Source organism: Rhinatrema bivittatum, chromosome 17 (assembly GCF_901001135.1).
Source record: "Rhinatrema bivittatum chromosome 17, aRhiBiv1.1, whole genome shotgun sequence".
NCBI lineage: Eukaryota > Metazoa > Chordata > Amphibia > Gymnophiona > Rhinatrematidae > Rhinatrema > Rhinatrema bivittatum.
The window spans coordinates 48993311-49014945 of record NC_042631.1 but is presented as its reverse complement, the minus strand read 5'-3'; the positions used below and the strand labels follow the sequence as shown (position 1 = coordinate 49014945).

The window sequence follows — 21635 nt, the reverse complement described above, 5'->3', positions numbered from 1 at the left end:
AAAGGGACACCATAAATCAAAAGGTATATATATATATAATTGTGGTAAAAAAAAATGATTGGGTAAATAGCATATTTTGTACCAATGACAAATAAATATGAATGCTTTTGATGTTTCTAAATGACAAAAAAAAGTATTTTTGTGAATTCTTGATATGTGCTTGTATACCACTCCATTGAGTGTACTTTGTTGATATCAAGTATTCAAAAAAATACTTTTTTTTTTGTCATTTAGAAACATATGAAAAAGCATTCATATTTATTTGTCATTGGTACAAAATATGCTATTTACCCAATCATTTTTTTACCACAATTATTAAAAATGTATCCCACTCATCTCATACACACTCATACATCCTTGTTACATTCATAAAACCTCTCCCAATACATGAAAGTTAATCACACGCAATCTACCCACACTTAGTTAATAAATTGAATTTCACAACAATATCTGTTTTACATCTTATCTCGTTAAATCAAACAATTCATTCCTCAATTATTTCTTTTATATCAAACCCTCCTTAATTTCAATCAATCCCTTGATCTTTCCATTAATCTCTACAGGGCCCTTGTTTCACCTCACGGCTTCATCAGGGGAATTTGAAAATAGTTGTTAACAGACAAAGATTTTCACCATCTTTCTATCTCCCACAAATAAAGGGCATTGATTTATACACTTCCTCCAAAACAATATCTTTGAAAGGTACTCAATTCACCACTGTTCTTGCAAAATCCCACTGTGTTTGCAGATACACCACTGGTCTTTCTTAAAACTTCCAAAACTTTACTTCACTGGGATCCAAATTCTTTTTCTATATACAGAATTAGAAAAATCGTAATTATAAATCAATTTTTAAAATTTCTTATTCCTCCCCTCTTCTACAGAATATATCCTCTCACAGAAACAATATCTTAAATACCTGCACCAGTGGTCACGATCCGCTGTCTTCAAACCTCACACCAAACTTCCCATAAAGGCTCAATATATATTTTCAATACTACTAAAGATAAATGAATCAATGTCACCTGTTTACACTTAAACTTCCCCCATCTCTGTATAAAACCCCCTTTACCTCTTCTTATATCCGAGCCGCGCAGCCTGTCTCTATTCCCTCCGAGGCCGCTCCGAAATCGCGCGCGTAAATCCAGCAGGATTTACGCGCACAGGGCTTTTAAAATCTAGCCCATACTGTATAATGATCACTGGTGCTGAAATGGGCACCCAGCTGGACATTAGAGACATTATCCCCATTAGTGAGCACTAGGTCGAGTATAGCTCCCTCCCTTGTGGGCTCCATTACCATTTGTTTGAACAGAGCCCCTTGCAGGGCATCCACTATCTCTCTACTACTGTTAGATTCTGCTGAAGGGATTCTCCAGTCTACATCCGGCAGATTAAAATCTCCAACAATTACCACTTCTCCCTTCTTTCCCATCTTTTGGATGTCTTCAACTAGATCTTTGTCAAGCTCTTCCATATGATTTGGAGGCCCGTAAACCACTCCAATAGAAACGGAAGCCCCATCATCTTTTTTTAGGTCAGCCCTTAGTGCTTCCTCTTTGCCCCATCTTCCTTGCAGCTCAGATGCTTGGATATTGTTTCTGACATAAAGAGCCACTCCTCCCCCTTTCCTGTCCTCTCTGTCCTTCCTTAATAAGTTATAGCCCGGTATTGCCGTATCCCAATCATGAGATTCCGTGAACCACGTCTCCGTGACAGCAACAATGTCCAAGTCCGCCTCCAACATTAGGGCTTGCAGATCTGGGATTTTATTGCCCAAACTACAAGCAATTGTGCTCATAGCTTTCCAGCTTTTCTCGTTCAGGTTACTGCTTTTCTTGGACTCCTTTTGTGACTTATTTAGTTGAGTTTTGTTATCCACTTCACCCTTTTCCATTGTGTTTGTATTTGTATTTGGGGGGTGAATTCTAATTCTTTCTGCAACCCCCGGCTTCTAGTTTAAATGCGTTATGACATAGGATGTGAATTTATCTCTTAGGATCCTTCTTCCTGCCACAGAGAGATGTAAGCCATCTTTGACATACAGCTTTTTGTTGTTCCATACACAGCCCCAGCCCCCAATAAATCCAAAACTTTGTTCCTTACACCAGGATTTGAGCCATACATTGAAGTTATCAATATGGCTTAGCCTCTCCTTCCCCTTTTCCATGAACAGGTAACACTTCTGAAAAGGCGATGGTTGTGGCCATGTGACTAATCTGTTTCGCTAGAGACTGGAAATCTCTCTGTATCGCTTGGATGTTGTTACTAGCAAGGTCGTTGGTTCCCATATGGATGATAATATCAGCTTTAGAGTTTTTGCTTTCTTCTTGGATCGTTCTAACTATCTGAAAGGCATTTCTGCCGGCCGATGATCCTGGGAGGCATTTAACTGTAGTGTTTCCCTCTAGAACAGCGGTTCTCAACCAGTGTGTCGCCAAGCACCGGCAGGTGTGTCGCGGCTCCCGGTGTTCCACTGCCCTGCTTGTACCTCCCTTCTCCCTAGGGGCGGGGCCAAAGAGCAGAGAGATGCTGCACGCCACTGCTGGAGGCCAGGCCAGCAGGGCCGAAGAGTAAATAGACCTGCGCGTCGCCACCGGCGGGGCCGAAGAGTAGAGAGACATGCGCGCCAATGCTGCCGGCGGGGCCGAAGAGTAGAGAGACATGCGCGCCAATGCTGCCGGGGGGCAGAAGAGTAGAGAGACATGCGCGCCACTGCTGCCGACGGGGCAAAGAGTAGAGAGACATGCGCGCCGTTGCTGCCGGCGGGGCCGAAGAATGAAGAGACACTGCGCGCTGCTGACGGCTGAAGAGTGGAGAGACCTGCGCACTGTGGGAGGCGGCTGGAGAGACGTTGCACGCTGCCGGAGGTCAAGCCAGAGGTGGCTGAGAAGCGGAGGCCAGGCTTATTGGGCCAAACAATGAGAAGAGGCTCCATATCAGCTTGTGTGTGTGTGGTAGAAAGGGTGCCTGGGTGCATGAGTGAGAGCTTGTGTGAGTGTGTGTGTGGTAGAAAGGGTGCCTTGGTGCATGAGTAAGAGTTTGTGTGTTTGTGGTAGAATGGGTGCCTGGGTACATGAGTGACAGCTTTGTGTGTGTGTGTGTGGTAGAATGGATGCCTGCATGAGTGGCAGCTTTGTGTGTGTGTGTGTGTGTGGTAGAATGGATGCCTGCATGAGTGGCAGCTTTGTGTGTGTGTGTGGTAGAATGGGTGCCTGGGTGCATTAGTGGCAGCTTTGTGTGTGTGTGTGTGTGGTAGAATGAATGCCTGCATGAGTGGCAGCTTTGTGTGTGTGTGTGTGTAGTAGAATAGGTGCCTGGGTGCATGGTGGAAGCTTTGTGTGTGTGTGGTACAGTGGGTGCATGAGTGACAGTGTGTGTGTGTGTGTGTGTGTGTGTGTGTGTGAGCTTGCATGTAAGTGACAGAGCATGTGTGTGAGAGACAGAAACTGGTCAGGGAGGTGATTGGGGGTTGGGTGTGTGTGTGTGTGTGTGACAGAGAATGGTCACCAAGGTGACAGGTGTCTGTGTGTGAGAGACAGAGACTGGTCAGGGAGGTGATGTGTGTGTGTGTGTGTGTGTGTGGTTATAGTGCTCATAGTTATTGGCATCATAAAATAATTGCTTGCTCTGATAGCTACATAAGACATAGAAAGGAATCTTGATTTTGTATTCCATTTAGGTTTACCTGTCTGAGGACCCTTGCTGGTTGTGTACTCCGTGGTAGGCTCTCCAAGCCCTCCAGTCTTGCTCGTTGTAAACCCTGCTCCTGTTACCAGAGGATTGGTGAGTCCAGGGTCTGGCAGTCCACTAGTCACAGAAGTGGATCCTAAAGGTTTTGCTGTACTGAAAGAAGCTACGGGAGGAGGAGGGATATGAGATGTAGTGACCAAAGAGCCTGAGGGAATACCTGTAGCAGGCTTTCCTGTGCTTCTGGTGGACCCTGTGGTTCCTGCAGGTTTTGCTGTAGTGATGGAAGATACAGAAGGAAGAGGTACACGAGCTGTAGTAACAAAAGAGTCTGAGGGAATACCTGTAGCAGGCTTCCCTGTGTTACTGGTGGTCTGTGTGGTTCCTATGGGTTTGAGCGTTGCCCCAGTTACATTGTTATTAGTTCCAGAAGTCATGGTGGTCATGTCAGAGGGATTTCTAGTAGTCTTGGTTAATGGACCAGGTGGTAATGTTGACGATAATGAACCTGGAGCTTCCTTAGTGGTGGCAACAGTAGTTGATGTGACAGGATCTGGAGAGGTCATAAAATTAGTACATGTTATTACTATTATTTATTTATTTGTTTGTTTGTTTATTTAATATACCACATTCAATTAAACACCATCATGGCAGTTAACATAAAACTGAAGTTAAAAACAATAAAGAGGTCCATATTCAAAAGCATTTAGCCAGTTAGCACAGAAGACAGCTGGCTGGTTTAATATTTGTGCACATATCCGACTAAATTCTAGTCAGCTAATAAGTTAGGTGGCTGGAATTTAGCTAGATAAGTCAAGGGCATCCTAGGGGCGTAACTGGGAAGAGGTGATTTAGCTGGTTAATTTAACCGGCTAACTATGATATTCAGACGTTAGCTGAATGACTTAGCCAGCTAAGTCTGGTGGGCCAAAGAGCTATAGTTAGCCAGTTAACTTTAAGATAGCCAGTTTATATTCAATAGTGCAGAGATTATTATGCAGACTTACACTCATCAAGACTAGAAGTTAACATGCATGGCTAACAGCCTGTTATGTGCTGCGGCTGCCAGATTTAAAATACAAATTTTCATGTGTAAATTTTTGGAAAACATTCCTGAAAAACTTTTACTTCTGGTCACCCTGAGACTCCTGTGGATTAGTGGGGGATAAAAACCACAGCATCTTTCCCTTCCCACTTCTGTCTCCGGGTTGGGGCCCAAGTATTCTATTTTTATTTGCTTTGATTTACACATTGCTAGTCATCCAGAGCAATCATTTCCCCGGTTTACCAGGAGATCCATACCAGTCCTGATGTGTCATTGGACCTCATTAAGGGGCAAAAGACAAATTGAACCATCTAATAGCCAGGCCCAGCACTACTGGGTGTGCAAGTCATGCAATTGCATGGGGTGGCCACACACAGTAGTGGGCAGCTGCGGTGGAAGAAGCCTACCAAGGGAGCAGTGAAAGGTCCATGCGGCACACCCATCCCACTGGCGGCCAGAGGAAGGGAGAGGTTCAATCAGCTGTTGGTGGACCCCATCCCAACAGCACCAGAAGAATGAAGAGGCCCGCACTCCAAGCATCATGATCTGACTTGGCAGCTGAAGAAGAGGAAACCCGTTCTGCAGCTTCTCCTTGTGTGCTGACCCTGCAATATTCAACACTCGCAATGCTAGCACTTCCTCTATAACCATTTCGTGCATTACGAGATGACAATTTTGTGTTATAAAAAAAACAGAACTGGGATTGGGGGCTGCAATGCAGACATTTTTTGCACACCGGCCCTGCTAACAGTTGAAGGAGACTCTGGAGGAGGTCAGTAGTAGTTCTGATGAAGGTCTTCCTGCAGAGTCAGAAGGGGAAGAGAATTGGAGTGGGTGAAGTTTGGAGATTGAGTTTCCCTTTGCTGCGCCTTTGCTGATGCTGTCACTCTCCCTTGCAAGCTGTTATGGAGGGCCTGGGTAGCAAGAGCAGAAGCATTAACATGCCAAGGCACTGAGGGCCAACAATAGAGCAGCTGTGGCATCAACATTTCAAAGCATTGAGTCAGGACCCAGGGAAGAGGAACAGAGATAAAAACAAACCTCCAGGCACCATAAGAGAGGGAAAGCAATACAAACAATGGCATGAAGACGTAAAGGGCAGCAACAACATTGGCATGAAGACTGCAAAGCACAATTAAAGGGGCAAAGCAACACCAATAGTGCCATGAACATCCAACAGCATTGCCAGATGGGCACAGGGTGCAGGGCCTCTGGAAGCTGGGGCTGTGAAATTCAATCCCTCTGGACTCCTCTCCCGGGGGATGCTGGGAGCAGTATGCAGATGAGCCTTGTACTGTTATACTATTGTGATGTTATGAGTCATGCTGGTCAGCCTTTGCACAAATTTAAAGATCAGTGAGATCTGAAGGACTGATAGTGACCACAGACTATGTCTACGCCAAGGGCCCAGGAATTCAAGTTTCTCACCCGCTAAATGAACCTCGGCAACATAGCATCCTGAATGCAGCCAATCAGCCAAATGGGGGGTACTGCTACACATTTTCTCCACCCCTGTGTTTTCTGCCTTGGGTATACATTTTTCTAAGTCAACAATTACATTTTTTCTTGAGAAATGGGTGAGAAGGGAAGCAATAACATCCCTTATATCCTTCTCTCTGGTGATCACTCATTTTTTCTGGAAGTTGAAAGGTCTGCTGTTCTTCATCTGAAGGTGTGGAAGGCAGTAAATACACTCAGAATGAAATACAAAATTGAATCTTTTTGGGTAGAAATCCCTTGTGTGTCAGGGAAGACTATAGGGATAGGGGGTATACTACCGTCCACCTGGTCAAGATGGTGAGATGGACAGTGAAATGCTAAGAGAAATTAGGGAAGCTAACCAAATTGGTAGTGCAGTAATAATGGGAGACTTCAATTACCCCAATATAGACTGGGTAAATGTATCATCGGGTCACGCTAGAGAGATAACGTTCCTGGATGGAATAAATGATAGCTTTATGGAGCAATTGGTTCAGGAACCGACGAGAGAGGGAGCAATTTTAGATCTAATTCTCAGTGGAGCACAGGACTTGGTGAGAGAGGTAACGGTGGTGGGGCCGCTTGGCAATAGTGATCATAATGGGGCGGATTTTAAAAAGCATTTACATGCGTAAATCTGGGTTTTACGCATGTAAATGCACTTTACTCGAGTAAGTGGGCTTTTGAAAATTGCTACAATATATGCCATTGAATCGTCCATAGGATTTATTCGCATAAGTGCACTTTACGTGAGTAAATGGCTTTTGAAAATTGCTACAATAGTAGTTACATTTATGCGCGTAACTCCTTTGAAAATTACCCCCAAATATGATCAAATTTGATTTAATGACTGGAAAAGGAACAGTGTGCAAATCCAAGGCTCTCTTGCTAAACTTTCAGAAGGGAAACTTTGATAAAATGAGAAAAATTGTTAGAAAAAAACTGAAAGGAGCAGCTACAAAAGTAAAAAATGTCCAAGAGGCGTGGTCATTGTTTAAAAAATACCATTCTAGAAGCACAGTCCAGATGTATTCCACACATTAAGAAAGGTGGAAAGAAGGCAAAACAATTACCGGCATGGTTAAAAGGGGAGGTGAAAGAAGCTATTTTAGCCAAAAGATCTTCATTCAAAATTGGAAGAAGGATCCAACAGAAGAAAATAGGATAAAGCATAAACATTGGCAAGTTAAATGTAAGACATTGATAAGACAGGCTAAGAGAGAATTTGAAAAGAAGTTGGCTGTAGAGGCAAAAACCAACAGTAAAAACTTTTTAAAATATATCCGAAGCAGAAAAGCCTGTGAGCGAGTCAGTTGGACCGTTAGATGATCGAGGGGTTAAAGGGGGCACTTAGAGAAGATAAGGCCATCGCGGAAAGATTAAATGATTTCTTTGCTTCGGTGTTTACTGAAGAGGATGTTGGGGAGGTACCCGTAATGGAGAAGGTTTTCATGGGTAATGATTCAGATGGACTGAATCAAATCACGGTGAATCTAGAAGATGTGGTAGGCCTGATTGACAAACTGAAGAGTAATAAATCACCTGGACCGGATGGTATACACCCCAGAGTTCTGAAGGAACTAAAAAAATGAAATTTCAGACCTATTAGTACAAATTTGTAACTTATCATTAAAATCATCCATTGTACCTGAAGACTGGAGGATAGCAAATGTAACCCCAATATTTAAAAAGGGCTCCAGGGGCGATCCGGGAAACTACAGACCGGTTAGCCTGACTTCAGTGCCAGGAAAAATAGTGGAAAGTGTTCTAAACATAAAATCACAGAACATATAGAAAGACATGGTTTAATGGCACAAAGTCAGCATGGCTTTACCCAGGGCAAGTCTTGCCTCACAAATCTGCTTCACTTTTTTGAAGGAGTTAATAAACATGTGGATAAAGGTGAACCGGTAGATATAGTATACTTGGATTTTCAGAAGGCGTTTGACAAAGTTCCTCATGAGAGGCTTCTAGGAAAAGTAAAAAGTCATGGGATAGGTGGCGATGTCCTTTCGTGGATTGCAAACTGGCTAAAAGACAGGAAACAGAGTAGGATTAAATGGGCAATTTTCTCAGTGGAAGGGAGTGGACATTGGAGTGCCTCAGGGATCTGTATTGGGACCCTTACTTTTCAATATATTTATAAATGATCTGGAAAGAAATACGACGAGTGAGATAATCAAATTTGCAGATGACACAAAATTGTTCAGAGTAGTTAAATCACAAGCAGATTGTCATAAATTGCAGGAAGACCTTGTGAGACTGGAAAATTGGGCATCCCAAATGGCAGATGAAATTTAATGTGGATAAGTGCAAGGTGATGCATATAGGGAAAAATAACCCATGCTATAGTTACACAATGTTGGGTTCCATATTAGGTGCTACAACCCAAGAAAGAGATCTAGGTGTCATAGTGGATAACACATTGAAATCGTCGGTACAGTGTGCTGCGGCAGTCAAAAAAGCAAACAATGTTGGGAATTATTAGAAAGGGAATGGTGAATAAAATGGAAAATGTCATAATGCCTCTGTATCGCTCCATGGTGAGACCGCACCTTGAATATTGTGTACAATTCTGGTCGCCGCATCTCAAAAAAGATATAATTGCGATGGAGAAGGTACAGAGAAGGGCTACCAAAATGATAAGGGGAATGGAACAACTCCCCTATGAGGAAAGACTAAAGAGGTTAGGACTTTTCAGCTTGGAGAAGAGACGACTGAGGGGGGATATGATAGAGGTGTTTAAAATCATGAGAGGTCTAGAACGGGTAGATGTGAATCGGTTATTTACTCTTTCGGATAGTAGAAAGACTAGGGGGCACTCCATGAAGTTAGCAAGGGGCACATTTAAAACTAATCGGAGAAAGTTCTTTTTTACTCAACGCACAATTAAACTCTGGAATTTGTTGCCAGAGGATGTGGTTAGTGCAGTTAGTATAGCTGTGTTTAAAAAAGGATTGGATAAGTTCTTGGAGGAGAAGTCCATTACCTGCTATTAAGTTCACTTAGAGAATAGCCACTGCCATTAGCAATGGTTACATGGAATAGACTTAGTTTTTGGGTACTTGCTAGGTTCTTATGGCCTGGATTGGCCACTGTTGGAAACAGGATGCTGGGCTTGATGGACCCTTGGTCTGACCCAGTATGGCATTTTCTTATGTTCTTATGTTGAATTCATATGTATAACTGCTGACTAATAGCTTTCATTCACATGATCAAAACCCTAGCATAGCTTTCTTGATCCTTTGTGCTCAGAGATAGCATAGAGGTCCTTATCAACCTACCTATTGTTGAGGGTGTGACCTCCACAGATACCAGAGTTGTTGCCTCTTGTGTACTTTTCTCATCGACAGCTTTGACCTGCAGGGACACAAGAAAAGCAGCTTCAGCCTGTACGTTCATTAGAAGTCAGCTTCTGGTTTACAGCTGACCAGAGAGGTTCTGTTTGAAAATTCTAGGATCCTTTTTATCCATCTTTTTAAAGGAATGAGAAAGAGCAAGCACTGTAATTTGTCAGCTGCCATCATGTGACCAGTTTAACACAGATAGGCCAGTCTTTCTATTTTCTTTTCCATACAACTGTTAACAAACCAATATCAGTGATTTTCAAGTTTCCATTTTTCTAGCCTTTTCACTATCCCTTTAATCCGTATTCTAATAGCTAAATAGCTCTGAAGCCAAGAGATTTGTGAAGACAAGCAGTGTTGAGTGGAGAGATTTCTAAGGTTCTGGAGGTTAACTCCCTGGGGTGCATTCAGTACATTCAGCTTTTCTGCTCTGGAATCCTGGGGAACTGCTCTGTTGGACGTGCTAATCTTTACAAGCCCAGAGAACCTGATGCTCTCCCTGTAAAAAAAAGCCATTAATTACTTTCCCAGCAATCAGATCTGCTTGACTGATCCCCTTCTAGCCCTCTCTCATTTTCCTAGTGAAAAGAAAGATCAAAGAGTGCAGAAGAGAGAAAGCTGCCGTACCAAGGCCGTGATGGTGATGGCTGAGCTCAGCACTGCATTGGTGAGAAGAAATCCATCTCGGGAGATTCGGAACACACTGCTGTTCTCAACTTTGTATGTGATGGCAGGATTCAGTTTCTGTTCAAACGAAAGAAGAATAAAAGAGGCCAATTTTCTAGTGTTATCTCCACACATGATGTCCTCAAGCTGGAAAGAAAGACCAACCACAAGTAGAAAGAACTGTTTGAAAAATGACATTACAAGAGAAATGACAGCTCTGTTCCTTTTCAATGAGGGCCTTCACAGAACCTAATGATGCTTCCTGAAATCAAAAGGGGCAGTGTTCCTGGGGCACGGCACGGAGACCCCCAACTCATACTCACGTAGGATTCTATATTTGCTCTACTTCTTTTCTTGTGTTTCTTTCACTCTAGGAGTTACCTGAACAAACTCAGAGGCTGACCATGACCATCAGCAAAATGTTCTGGTTGAATTCGAGAGGTCTGAACATGGAGATCCTGGATGCATTCCTCTTTATCACCTTGAGCAGGTCTCTTGACCTCCCACTGCCGAAAATTAGGCACTTTGAGCCTGATATTCAAATGTTTTAGGTGCCTAATTTTAAGAGTTAGGTGCCTAGACTTTTGAATTTAAAATGTTCCTGGGCTCAGAGGCTAAATTTAGATGCCTTAAAAGGATATGTGGTCAGGCTGGGGACAGAGCTCAGTACAGGTTTCCTAAATAAGCACCTAAACTTAGGGAAGTCAAGTTTAGGAGCCTCAAGTTTAGCTGCCATAGGCCTAATATTCAGTATCGTTTAGCCAGCTAAGTTCAGGCTTAGCCAGCTAAACAGTGCCATTTGAATATCTGTCTGCATTCAGCAGTTGCCACTTAACTAGCTAACTTTTTATCTGGCTAAAAAGTTAGCTGGCCAAGAGAGGGATGGGACAGGACATTCCAAGGTGGAGCTGCCTGTCTGGCTAACATACAGGTCGATCCAGTAAAGTGTGCTCCGTCGGAGCGCACTGTCACCCTGCTCTGGACGCGTGTTTTCCCTTACCCCTTATTCAGTAAGGGGAGGAAAACACGCGGCCCACCCGCGGCACCTAATAGCGCCCTCAACATGCAAATGCATGTTGATGGCCCTATTAGGTATTCCTGAGCGATCCAGTAAGTAAAATGTGCAGCCAAGCCGCACATTTTACTCTAAGAAATTAGCGCCGCCCAAAGGTCGGCGCTAATTTCTTCCGGCGCCAGGGAAGTGCACAGAAAAGCAGTAAAAACTGCTTTTCTGTGCACCCTCCGACTTAATATCATAGCGATATTAAGTTGGAGGTCCCCAAAGTAAAAAAAAAGTAAAAAAAAAAATAAAAAAATTTTGAATTCGGCCCGCGGCTGTTGGGCCGAAAACCGGACGCTCAATTTTGCCGGCGTCCGGTTTCCGAGCCCATGGCTGTCAGCGGGCTCGAGAACCGACGCCGGCAAAATTGAGCGTCGGCTGTCAAACCCGCTGACAGCCGCCGCTCCAGGCCAAAAGGAGGCGCTAGGGACGCGCTAGTGTCCCTAGCGCCTCTTTTTCCTCGTTTGCACCGCGTCGCCTAATTTAAATACTGGATCGCGCGCACCGGCGAGGGGCCGGTGCGCGCGCCGGGAGAGCGGGCGTTAGTCCGCTCTCCCACGGACTTTACTGGATCGAGCTGATAGAAGGATAAAATCCAGTATTCAGTGTTATCAGGCTTAATTAGCCAGATTGGTCTAGGACAGCTATCTGGGTGTACTAAAGTTAGCTGGATAAAATTATACGGCTAACTTTAAGATAGCTGAGTATATACAATAGTACGACCACATCACTTAATATCTTGACCAAGTTAACTGGTTATGTTTATCCAGCCAGATAGCATTTCAATATAGGGCCCCTTTTGTCTGTTTCAGAGTCTATATTCAGCAGTTTAAGGATCTTGACTTAGGAGACTTATCTAGGCGCCTATATATCAGCCATTTAAGGTGACTGAGCCCTCTTTGACTATGGGGCTTATTGAGGTCAATATTCAAAAGAACAGCCAGATAAGTAAGGACTTAGCCAGCCAGATGAAAGCCTTTGAAAATTTGCCAGGCTAATTGACTAAATATAGCTACGTAATGAAAATTGTCAAGTAAATTTTAAATTGACTACGTGCGTAAATTTTACAATGGGTTCAGCCATGCGCGTAAACCCCGCTACATGCCGAAGTGATGGGACTCTCCAAAGGATGGACCAGAGGCAGGGTCTGGGCGGGGAGGTGTGGGGGCAGGGTCTGGGCAGGGAGGGGCGGGGGTGGGGTCTGGGAGGGGCGGGGTGGGCTGGGACAGCGCCTTTTGACGCTGCCCTGGGCAAGCGCGCGCCAGCTAGTTGCCGGTGCACAGAGATTACTTCTGCTCCAGAGGAGCAGTAAGTACTAAAATAAAAAATTTGGGGATAGTTAGGCTAGGTTTAGGGGGCAGGGAGGAGAGGAAGAGGGAGGAAGATTAGGTAGGGGGGTAGGGAAGTCCCCTCCCAGTCTGCTCCTTAATTGCAGTGGACTGGGAAGGAACTGGGGGAATTCCGATTGAGTTGCCACGTGTATTTTCGAAAATTCCCTCCCTTCGTGCACCACCTGCACATGCGTGTGCGGATTTTAAAATACAGTGCGCATATGCGTACGGCCATCAGATTTTTTAACATGCAAGCGCTGGCACACGCATGTTATAAAATCGGCGCATCCATGTGAATGCACCAGGGACCACGCACATGTCTTAAAATCAACCCCTATGTGGATAAATATTGCTGGTCAAATTCTGGGAGGGGTGGGGACAAGAACATAAGAACATAAGAAGATAAGAACATAAGAAAATGCCACACTGGGTAAGACCAAGGATCCATCAAGCCCAGCATCCTGTTTCCAACAGTGGCCAATCCAGGCCATAAGAACCTGGCAAGTACCCAAAAACTAAGTCTATTCCATGTAACCATTGCTAATGGCAGTGGCTATTCTCTAAGTGAACTTAATAGCAGGTAATGGACTTCTCCTCCAAGAACTTATCCAATCCTTTTTTAAACACAGCTATACTAACTGCACAAACCACATTCTCTGGCAACAAATTCCAGAGTTTAATTGTGCGTTGAGTAAAAAAGAACTTTCTCCGATTAGTTTTAAATGTGCCCCATGCTAACTTCATGGAGTGTCCCCTAGTCTTTCTACTATCGAAAGAGTAAATAACCGATTCACATCTACCCGTTCTAGACCTCTCATGATTTTAAACACCTCTATCATATCCCCCCTCAGTCGTCTCTTCTCCAAGCTGAAAAGTCCTAACCTCTTTAGTCTTTCCTCATAGGGGAGACAAGATTTAGTTTAGGGGAAAATGTTGGGTGGCTAGCACTAATTTTGAATGCTACCCACCCAATGTATACAGCCAAATTAAAGTGAACATAACATTTGGAGGACGTAGCAGTGTTTAGCAGCAGGAATGATATTATTTATGTTCTTATTTTATGGTTTTAGTTTGTTTTATTATCAAATGAATTGTTTTATTAGATTTTATTGTTACATAATTTTTTATTGTATTATTTGGATTATTGTACAGGATTTTATATAATTTATTTTTATTGATTTAAATTTATTTTGATACTACTTTGACCTTTGGAATAGCGATTGATAAATACTGTATAATAAATAAATAGATAAAATAAACATGTTATAAGAGGTTGCCATACTGGATCAGACCAAAGGTCCATCAAGCCCAGTATCCTGTCTCCAACAGTGGCCAATCCGGGTCCCAAGTACCTTGCAAGTACCCAAACATTAAATAGATCCCATGCTAATAATGCCGGCAACAAGCAGTGGCTATTCCCTATTGATTAATAGCAATTTATGGACTTCTCCATCAGGAACTTATCAAAACCTTTTTTTAAATCCAGCTACACTTTCCTTAACCATATCCTCTAGCAATGAATTCCAGAGCTTAATTTTTTATTGCCAAAGGGACAGAGACAGGATGGAGGCGGTCCAGAGAAGGGCAACCAAAAAGGTGGAGGGTCTTCATCGAATGACTTATGAGGAGAGATTGAAGAATCTAAATATGTATACCCTGGAGGAGAGGAGGAGCAGGGGTGATATGATACAGACTTTCAGATACTTGAAAGGTTTTAATGATCCTTGGTCAACAACAAACCTTTTCCGTTGGAAAAAAGTCAGTAGAACTAGGGATAATGATTTGAAACTCCAGGTAGGAAGACTCAGAACCAATGTCAGGAAGTATTTCTTCACGGAGAGGCTGGTGGATGCCTGGAATGCCTTTCCGGAGGAAATAGTGAAGACTAAAACTGTGAAGAATTTCAAAGGGGCATGGGATAAAAACTGAGGATCCATAAAGAAAAGAGGATGGGAATGAAGAGAAGAGCCATGGGGGTGGCTTGCTGGTATGGTGGCTACTACCTGGTGATTACTACCCTTACTCAATAAGCCTTCACATGGTTAATACAACTCCAACATTGCTCTCTGCTTCAACGGCAAGGGGAAATGTGGAAAAGAGGATTTGCATTCAGACTGTGTAGTTCAGTCCAACAAGGACTGAACTACACAGTCTGGATAAACAAATAAGCGTGGGGGTAGCTTGCTTATTGCGGTGGTTACTACCCTAAACCAATTAAGCCTGATACTTCACTTTGAATGCATATACAGCATTGCTCTCTGCTTCAACGGCAGGGGGAAATGTGGAAAAGAGGATTTACATTCAGACAACATACAACAAGGCATTGATCTATGCAGTCTGGGTAAACAAGCATCGGGGTAACTTGCTTGATGCAGCGGTTACTACCCTTAACCATTAAGCCTTATGCTTCACCTTTGATACAACTCCAACATTACTCTCTGTATCAATGGCAGGGGGTGGCAGGAAATTCGAATCAAACAGTTACCAACAAGGGCCCTGAATTTGGTGGTCGGTGAAACAGATAAGTATGGGAAAATAAGTGTGGGAGCTTGCTGGGCAGACTGGATGGGCCGTTTGGTCTTCTTCTGCCGTCATTTCTAATTTCTATGTTAATTGTGCGTTGAGTGAAAAAGAATGTTCTCTGATTTGTTTTAAATGTGCTTCTGTTATGGTTATGGGTGTTTGGGTGGATCCTTGGACACTGTGGCAGCTGACCACACCCTCGGGGGGCAGTCCCGTGAGGGACCACAGTGTCAGGCTAAACTCTGGACAGAGAAACACAGATTGAATCTTTATTTAAACAGTATATGGAACTGTTATTGTTTGTAAGGTTTTAGGTGGACCCTTGGACACTGTAGCAGATGACCACACCCACAGGGGGAAGTCCCGTGAGGGGGCCACAGGTCAGGTTCAGCTTTAGGACACACAACACAGAATTATCTTTTATTAAACAGAGTTGAGAAGCCACCAGAGGTGGCAGTAGTGAGTAGAGATGAAGCCCGGCTGGGCTTATAGTCCTTCAGGACTCTGGAACAGCAATCCCTCAATAGCTGTGCTGTAGTGGAGAGAAACTGAGATAGTGAGTACAGTGGAGCATACACAGGGTTCTGGTATGGAGCCTCATTGGTTGAATACTCACACAGCGGTTTCTCCCTGAAGGTAACACAGAAGCTGGAATAGAGGCAGGCCCTCGAGGAGCGAGTACCTGGTTCCAGGGAACAGCTCTGAGAGAGTCTAGATGGTAACTCACTGATGGTGTAGGCAGCGGTTTCTTCCAAGCAGAAGTGAGCTCAGGCAGCGAGTCCGGGAACAAGGGCCCTTGAGGAGCGAGTACCGGTTCCAGACAGCAACCTGAAAGAAAAGAGAGAGGCCCCCAAGGAGAGGGTACCCCGATAGAGTAAGTCCAATAAGGAGAGGCAGAGTAGCTAGGTACGGAGAGCGAATCCCATCCGTAAGGAGTCCCTTGCTAACTCGTTTAGCTAGCAAACAGAGTAGGCTTTTGTATCCGGGATGCGTGATGTCATCACAGGGGGGCGCCCCTGAGGTTTGCGCCAAAGAAGGAATAAGAAGCAGGGCTGCGCAGCGCGCGCGCCCTATGGCAGCTGAACAACATGGCAGGATGCAGTGCCCAAGCCGGACCAGGGACGCCGGAGAGGACAGCAGGCAGATGCCGCAGCAGCCAGACGTCCATCAACCGCAGGAGGAGTCGCCAAAGAGGTAAGGAGGGCTTACTCCCAGGAATACACTGAATGGTTTATGGATTTTTCCTTCTGGAACTTGTCCCTCTTTTAAACCCTGCTATATGCTAATCAACCATGTCCTCTGGCAAAGATTCCTGTCTTATAGCTGAGTTACTGTAAGAGTGTTTAAGACCACATAATTTTTCTGAGGGAGCTCATGTATGTTGTATATCCTGTAATATTCTCAACCATCAACTACTGCAATTCCCTACTGATCAGAATACCATACTCCAACATCAAACCTCTCCAGATTCTGCAAAACGCAGCAGCCAGAATTCTGACTGGAACAAAGAGGAATGATCACATAACACCAATACTGATTTCACTACACTGGCTTCCAATCAAATCCCGAATTGAACACAAATCCATGACCATCATACACAAATTACTACACAATGAACATCAAGGTCAAACTGGATTAAACATAACTCCCCAGAATCCCCAAAGAAACTTACATTCAAACAACACAAGCCTTTTAACAGGACCCCCATCAGAGATGCTCACTTGACAGCAACCAGAGAAAGAGCATTTTCAATCGCCTGCCCTAAAATATGGAGCTCCCTCCCAGAAGATTTGAGAACCCAAACTAACCTCAAAACATTCAAAAAGGATCTAAAAACATGGCTGTTTTACAAAGTCTACATTGACAATCAAGTATCAAAACATCCAAACACCCAACAGAATTACCAACCGAAACCATGCAAAAACAAGACATAGACCAGCTCCACGCAAACCCATCTCAGTCAAATATGATTTTTTGTCAGACTTTAAAAATGAATACTTTCCGTTTAACTACCGTATTTTCCGGTGTATAAGACGACTTTTTAACCCCTGAAAATCTTCTCAGAAGTCGGGGGTCGTCTTATACGCCGGGTATCGTCTTATAGGGCAGCGCTTCTCACCGGTGTGTCGCATGCTCCCGGTCTCTCCCGCCTGCTCTTCCTTCCCTGCTGCCGTTGCCGCTGGGCTATCAGCATGTTCAAGCCCAGCGGGAACGGCAGCGGTGCAAAAAAAAAAAAAAAGCTGTGGCATCCCTGGCTGGCCTTTTCTTCTTCCCGCCCCCCCCTCTGACCCGGAACAGGAAGTGATACGCAGTGCGCGGGAAGGAGAAAGAGCCGTGCCGCATGAAAAAATAGCAGCGGCGACAGCAGCATCGGCCCCCGAGCAATCGAAGCAGCTGATAATAGGGAAAGGAGACAGCAGCGTGAGCCTCCCGCGGCCGATGGGATTCTTCTTTCTTGGCCTGCAGGGGCTGGAGGAGTTGGCTGCAGCAGCTACCATTTGTGCTCGGGGGGCGGGGGAGGGGAGAGGAAGTGAGTGAGAGAGAGAGAGAGAGAAGCAGCCAGCCAGCCTGTGTGTAAGTGAGGAGAATGCATTGATTGAGAGCATGTATGTGATTGAGAGAAACTGGTCAGAGAGCTCATGTGTGTGTATATGTGAGAGACAATGAAAGTGACTGCTCAGAGAGATGACTGATGTGTATGTGAGTGTGAGAGAGAGAGAAAAAAGCATGGAAGTGAGAAATCTGGGTATGTGAGAAAGCATGGGAGTAAGAAGCCTGATATGTGAGAGAGAGCATGGGAGTGGGAGGGCTGTGTGTGTGTGTGCGTGCATGAATGAGAGAGACTGGTTGATAAGGTGACGGTGTGTGTGCGAGAAAGAGACTGTGTGTGTGAATGTGAGATAAAGAATGTGATTCAGGGATGAGAAGCCTGTGCACGTGGACAGCGAGCATGGGAAATGAGAGAGAGAGACTGGTGTGTGTGTGTTGTGTGAGACAGAGAAATGATTATGAGAGTGAGAAGCCGTATATGTACGGTAGAGCAGAACACGGGAGTGGGAAGCCTGTGTGTGTTGTATGGCATGAGGAAACTGTTCAGGAAGGTGTCCTGGTGTGTGTGTCAAAGACTGTTTGGGAAATGATTGGTGTGTGAGAGACAGAAACTGGGTCATGGGGACATGACTGGTATGGTGTGTGTATGAGAGACATGGGCCCTATGGAAGAGGAAGAGGAATAGGAGAGCTGCTGGAGGGGGTAAGTAAAGGTGGCTTTTTAAGTTTATTTTTCTTGATTGACTGCCATTTTAATTATTTAATATTATGTGATGTGTCTGCTTTTTTGAAATATTTTATTGGTGTTTGGAGAATTTTTAATAGTTTTTATGAGTTTTTAATTGTTGGATGTTATTCTGTTCATAGCTGTTTTGAAACATTTATTCTGCTTATTAGTATAGTTTTACAATTATTTCTGTGTGGGGATCTCTAGCTGCTTGCTAGTTCTGTTTTCCTAATAAGAGGTGTATTGGTTTTTAGGGCCCGATATACGGTATTTGTAGTGTTGCCCTTTCATAGATAGGGTTGCTCCTGTTTGAGTGTAAAATTATTTTTTTTCTTAAACATGTGTATAAAAAGGGGGGGTCGTCTTATAGAAACATAGAAATGACAGCAGAAGAAGACCAAACGGCCCATCCAGTCTGCCCAGCAAGCCACACAGTTCATCCATTTATTTTTTTTTTTTTCCCCACCCTTTTTCTCCCTCCCACCCATCACTATTGGCTTCCAGCACCCTCCGGCCCCAACTCCCTTCCACCCCTCCACCATGCAGAGCACAGCGCCGTAATCCGCATCCCAGTGAACATCCAGCTCAATCAGGGGTAGCAACCGCCGCAACAAGCAGGCCACACCCCTGCCCCATACTCTTACCCACCCCTGCTTTGTTTGTTTCTTGTTTTTTTTTGTTTTTTTTTGGAGATGGCAGCCCTCCGTGAAGGTGGAACACCAAACCACTGCCACTGGCATCCCGCTCCGTTAATGCCTCTGTGGCTACTGCCGCTCCGTGCAGTGTTTGCTGCCGGAAGGTGGAACCCAACTACTGGCCACTGGCTCCCGCTCTGTGAATGCCTCTGTGGCTACTGCCCGCTCCGTGCAGTAGCCACAAGAGGCAGTCGTCTTATATGCCCAGTCGTCTTATATGCCCATCGTCTTATACGACCAGTCGTCTTATACGCCGGAAAATACGATAACTTCCCCACCCCTGTAACCATCCTTTTCCCTCTCTTTCCTTTCACCCCCCGCAGCACCTCCACCCACCTTCCATTCCCCCCTAATCTTTTCCCTTTCTGTTCCCCTTATCCGCTCATCTTAGAATATAATATGTATCCTGTTATACCCTTAGGGGCGGATTTTCAGAGCCCTGCTCGCGTAAATCCGCCCAAAACCGGGCGGATTTACGCGAGCAGGGCCCTGCGCGCCGGTAAGCCTATTTTACATAGGCCCTACCGGCGGCGCGCAGAGCCCCGGGACTCGCGTTAAGTCCCGGGGTTTTCGGAGGGGGCGTGTCGGGGGCGGGCCCGAACCGCGCGGCGTTTTCGGGGCGTGTCGGGAGCATTCCGGGGGCGGGCCCGGGGGCGTGGCCGCGCCCTCTGGACCCGCCCCCAGGTCGCGTCCCGGTGCGCAGGAGGCCCGCTGACGCGCGGGGATTTACGCCTCCCGGAGGGGAGGCGTAAATCCCCCGACAAAGGTAAGGGGGGGGTTTAGAGACAGGGCCGGGCGGGTGGGTTAGGTAGGGGAAGGGAGGGGAAGGTGAGGGGAGGGCAAAGGAAAGTTCCCTCCGAGGCCGCTCCGATTTCGGAGCGGCATTGGAGGGAACAGGGGTAGGCTGCGCGGCTCGGCGCGCGCCGGCTATACAAAATCCATAGCCTTGCGCGCGCAGATCCAGGTTTTTAGCAGATACGCGCGGCTCCGCGCGTATCTACTAAAATCCAGCGTACTTTTGTTTGCGCCTGGAGTGCAAACAAAAGTAGGCTATTCGCGCCCCTTTTAAAATCCGCCCCTTAATGCACGTATGTTAAGATACTACCTTTTGAATTTATTTATTTAAGAACTTTTTACTAAACTGACGTTCGTAGGGCACATCACGCCGGTTTACAAAAAACTGAAGCAGGTAGAAAATACATTGAACAAGGGGGCGGGTAAGGGGAGCAGGCGAGAAAGGGAAGAGGGGGGTAAGGGATAAAGACAGCTGGAATTATAGAGGCAGCCTAGCGAAAAATGACAGGAATTAAAAATGATGAACAGTAGCAAACAATAGACAATTAACTATTTTACATAATTTCCTTGGTACTGTCTAAGGCAGCAGAGTAATGTGGTAGGGGGGGGGGAGAAGAAAAAATCCAAAAAACAAAAAACCGAGGGCAGGGAGGGAAGGTGGGTTTGGGGGGGGGGGGGTGGATGAAAGGGGGAGGAAGGGCTATGTTTGATTGATGTCTGGGGTAGGCCTTGTCTGAAGAGCCATGTCTTGATGCCTTTTTTGAATTGTATAAGGAGGGTTCGAGTCGTAGGTGGGGAGGAAGGTAGTTCCAGAGTGTGGGGGCCGGCGATAGTGAAGATCTCTCCCTGTATTGGTAAGGGTGGGGGCGGTTTCTGAGGGGTGGGGTGTACAGGGGTGCCGGCGAGGGGTGGTTTCTAGTTGGGGGGGCGGTTTGAGATACTGAAGCGAGGCATGTCCTTGAGCCATGTGTGGTTATTTTGTGCAGTGTATATATTCAGGATGGTGAGGGTTTTATATTGAATACGAAAAGGGATTGGGAGCCAGTGCAAGTCCTTTAGAATAGGGGTTATGTGTTCAGTTTTGCGGGTATTAGTTATTATTCTTGCCATCGCATTCTGCAAGATTTGAAGCGGTTTGATGGTGGAGGAAGGGAGGCCTAACAGAAGGGCGTTGCAATAGTCGAGTTTGGAAAGGATGGTCGTCTGCAGGACTAAACGGAAGTCTTGGGCATGGAGGAGTGGCTTCAGTTTTTTGAGTATGTGGAGTTTGTAAAAACCTCCTTTTAGTAGGGACTGAATGTGTGGTTTGAAGTTGAGGTGTTGGTCTAAAAGGACTCAGAGGTCTTTTACAGAGGAAAAGGTAGGGTGGGTTAGGGGGGGAGCAGAAATGGTGGAAGGATATGTGTATTCAGGTTGATTGGAGATGACGAGGATTTCAGTTTTTGCTGCATTGAGTGCAAGGGTGGAGGTCGGCTAGTAGGGAGTTAATGGTAGAAAGGCAGGATTCCCAATATTGTAGGGAGGCCTTGAGAGATGTTTGTATGGGGATGAGGATTTGTACATCGTCAGCGTACAGGAAAAAATTCAGACCTAGGTCAGAGAGGAGATGGCACAGGGGGAGGAGATAGATATTGAAAAGTGTGGAGGATAGGGAAGATCCTTGGGGGACACCTTGTGTCAGAGGAATGTGTGAGGATTCACAATTATCAATTTGTACGACGTATTCTC

The 21635-nt window shown here is 45.3% G+C and overlaps 1 protein-coding gene across 3 annotated transcripts in view; it reads right to left on the bottom strand.

The window, feature by feature from the left end:
* Positions 1–21635, bottom strand: part of LOC115079390 (cadherin-related family member 5-like) — a 208628-nt gene that overhangs the window by 20182 nt on the left and 166811 nt on the right. The window contains exons 5-7 of one of the 3 annotated variants that reach the window (XM_029582945.1): positions 10189–10305; positions 9499–9574; positions 3689–4243 (exon numbers count right to left, since the gene is read on the bottom strand). In XM_029582945.1, coding sequence (XP_029438805.1) covers positions 3689–4243; positions 9499–9574; positions 10189–10305 — 748 coding nt within the window. The remainder of the gene's footprint in view (positions 1–3688; positions 4244–9498; positions 9575–10188; positions 10306–21635) is intronic. The other 2 variants (XM_029582946.1, XM_029582947.1) reach the window with 2 other exon arrangements.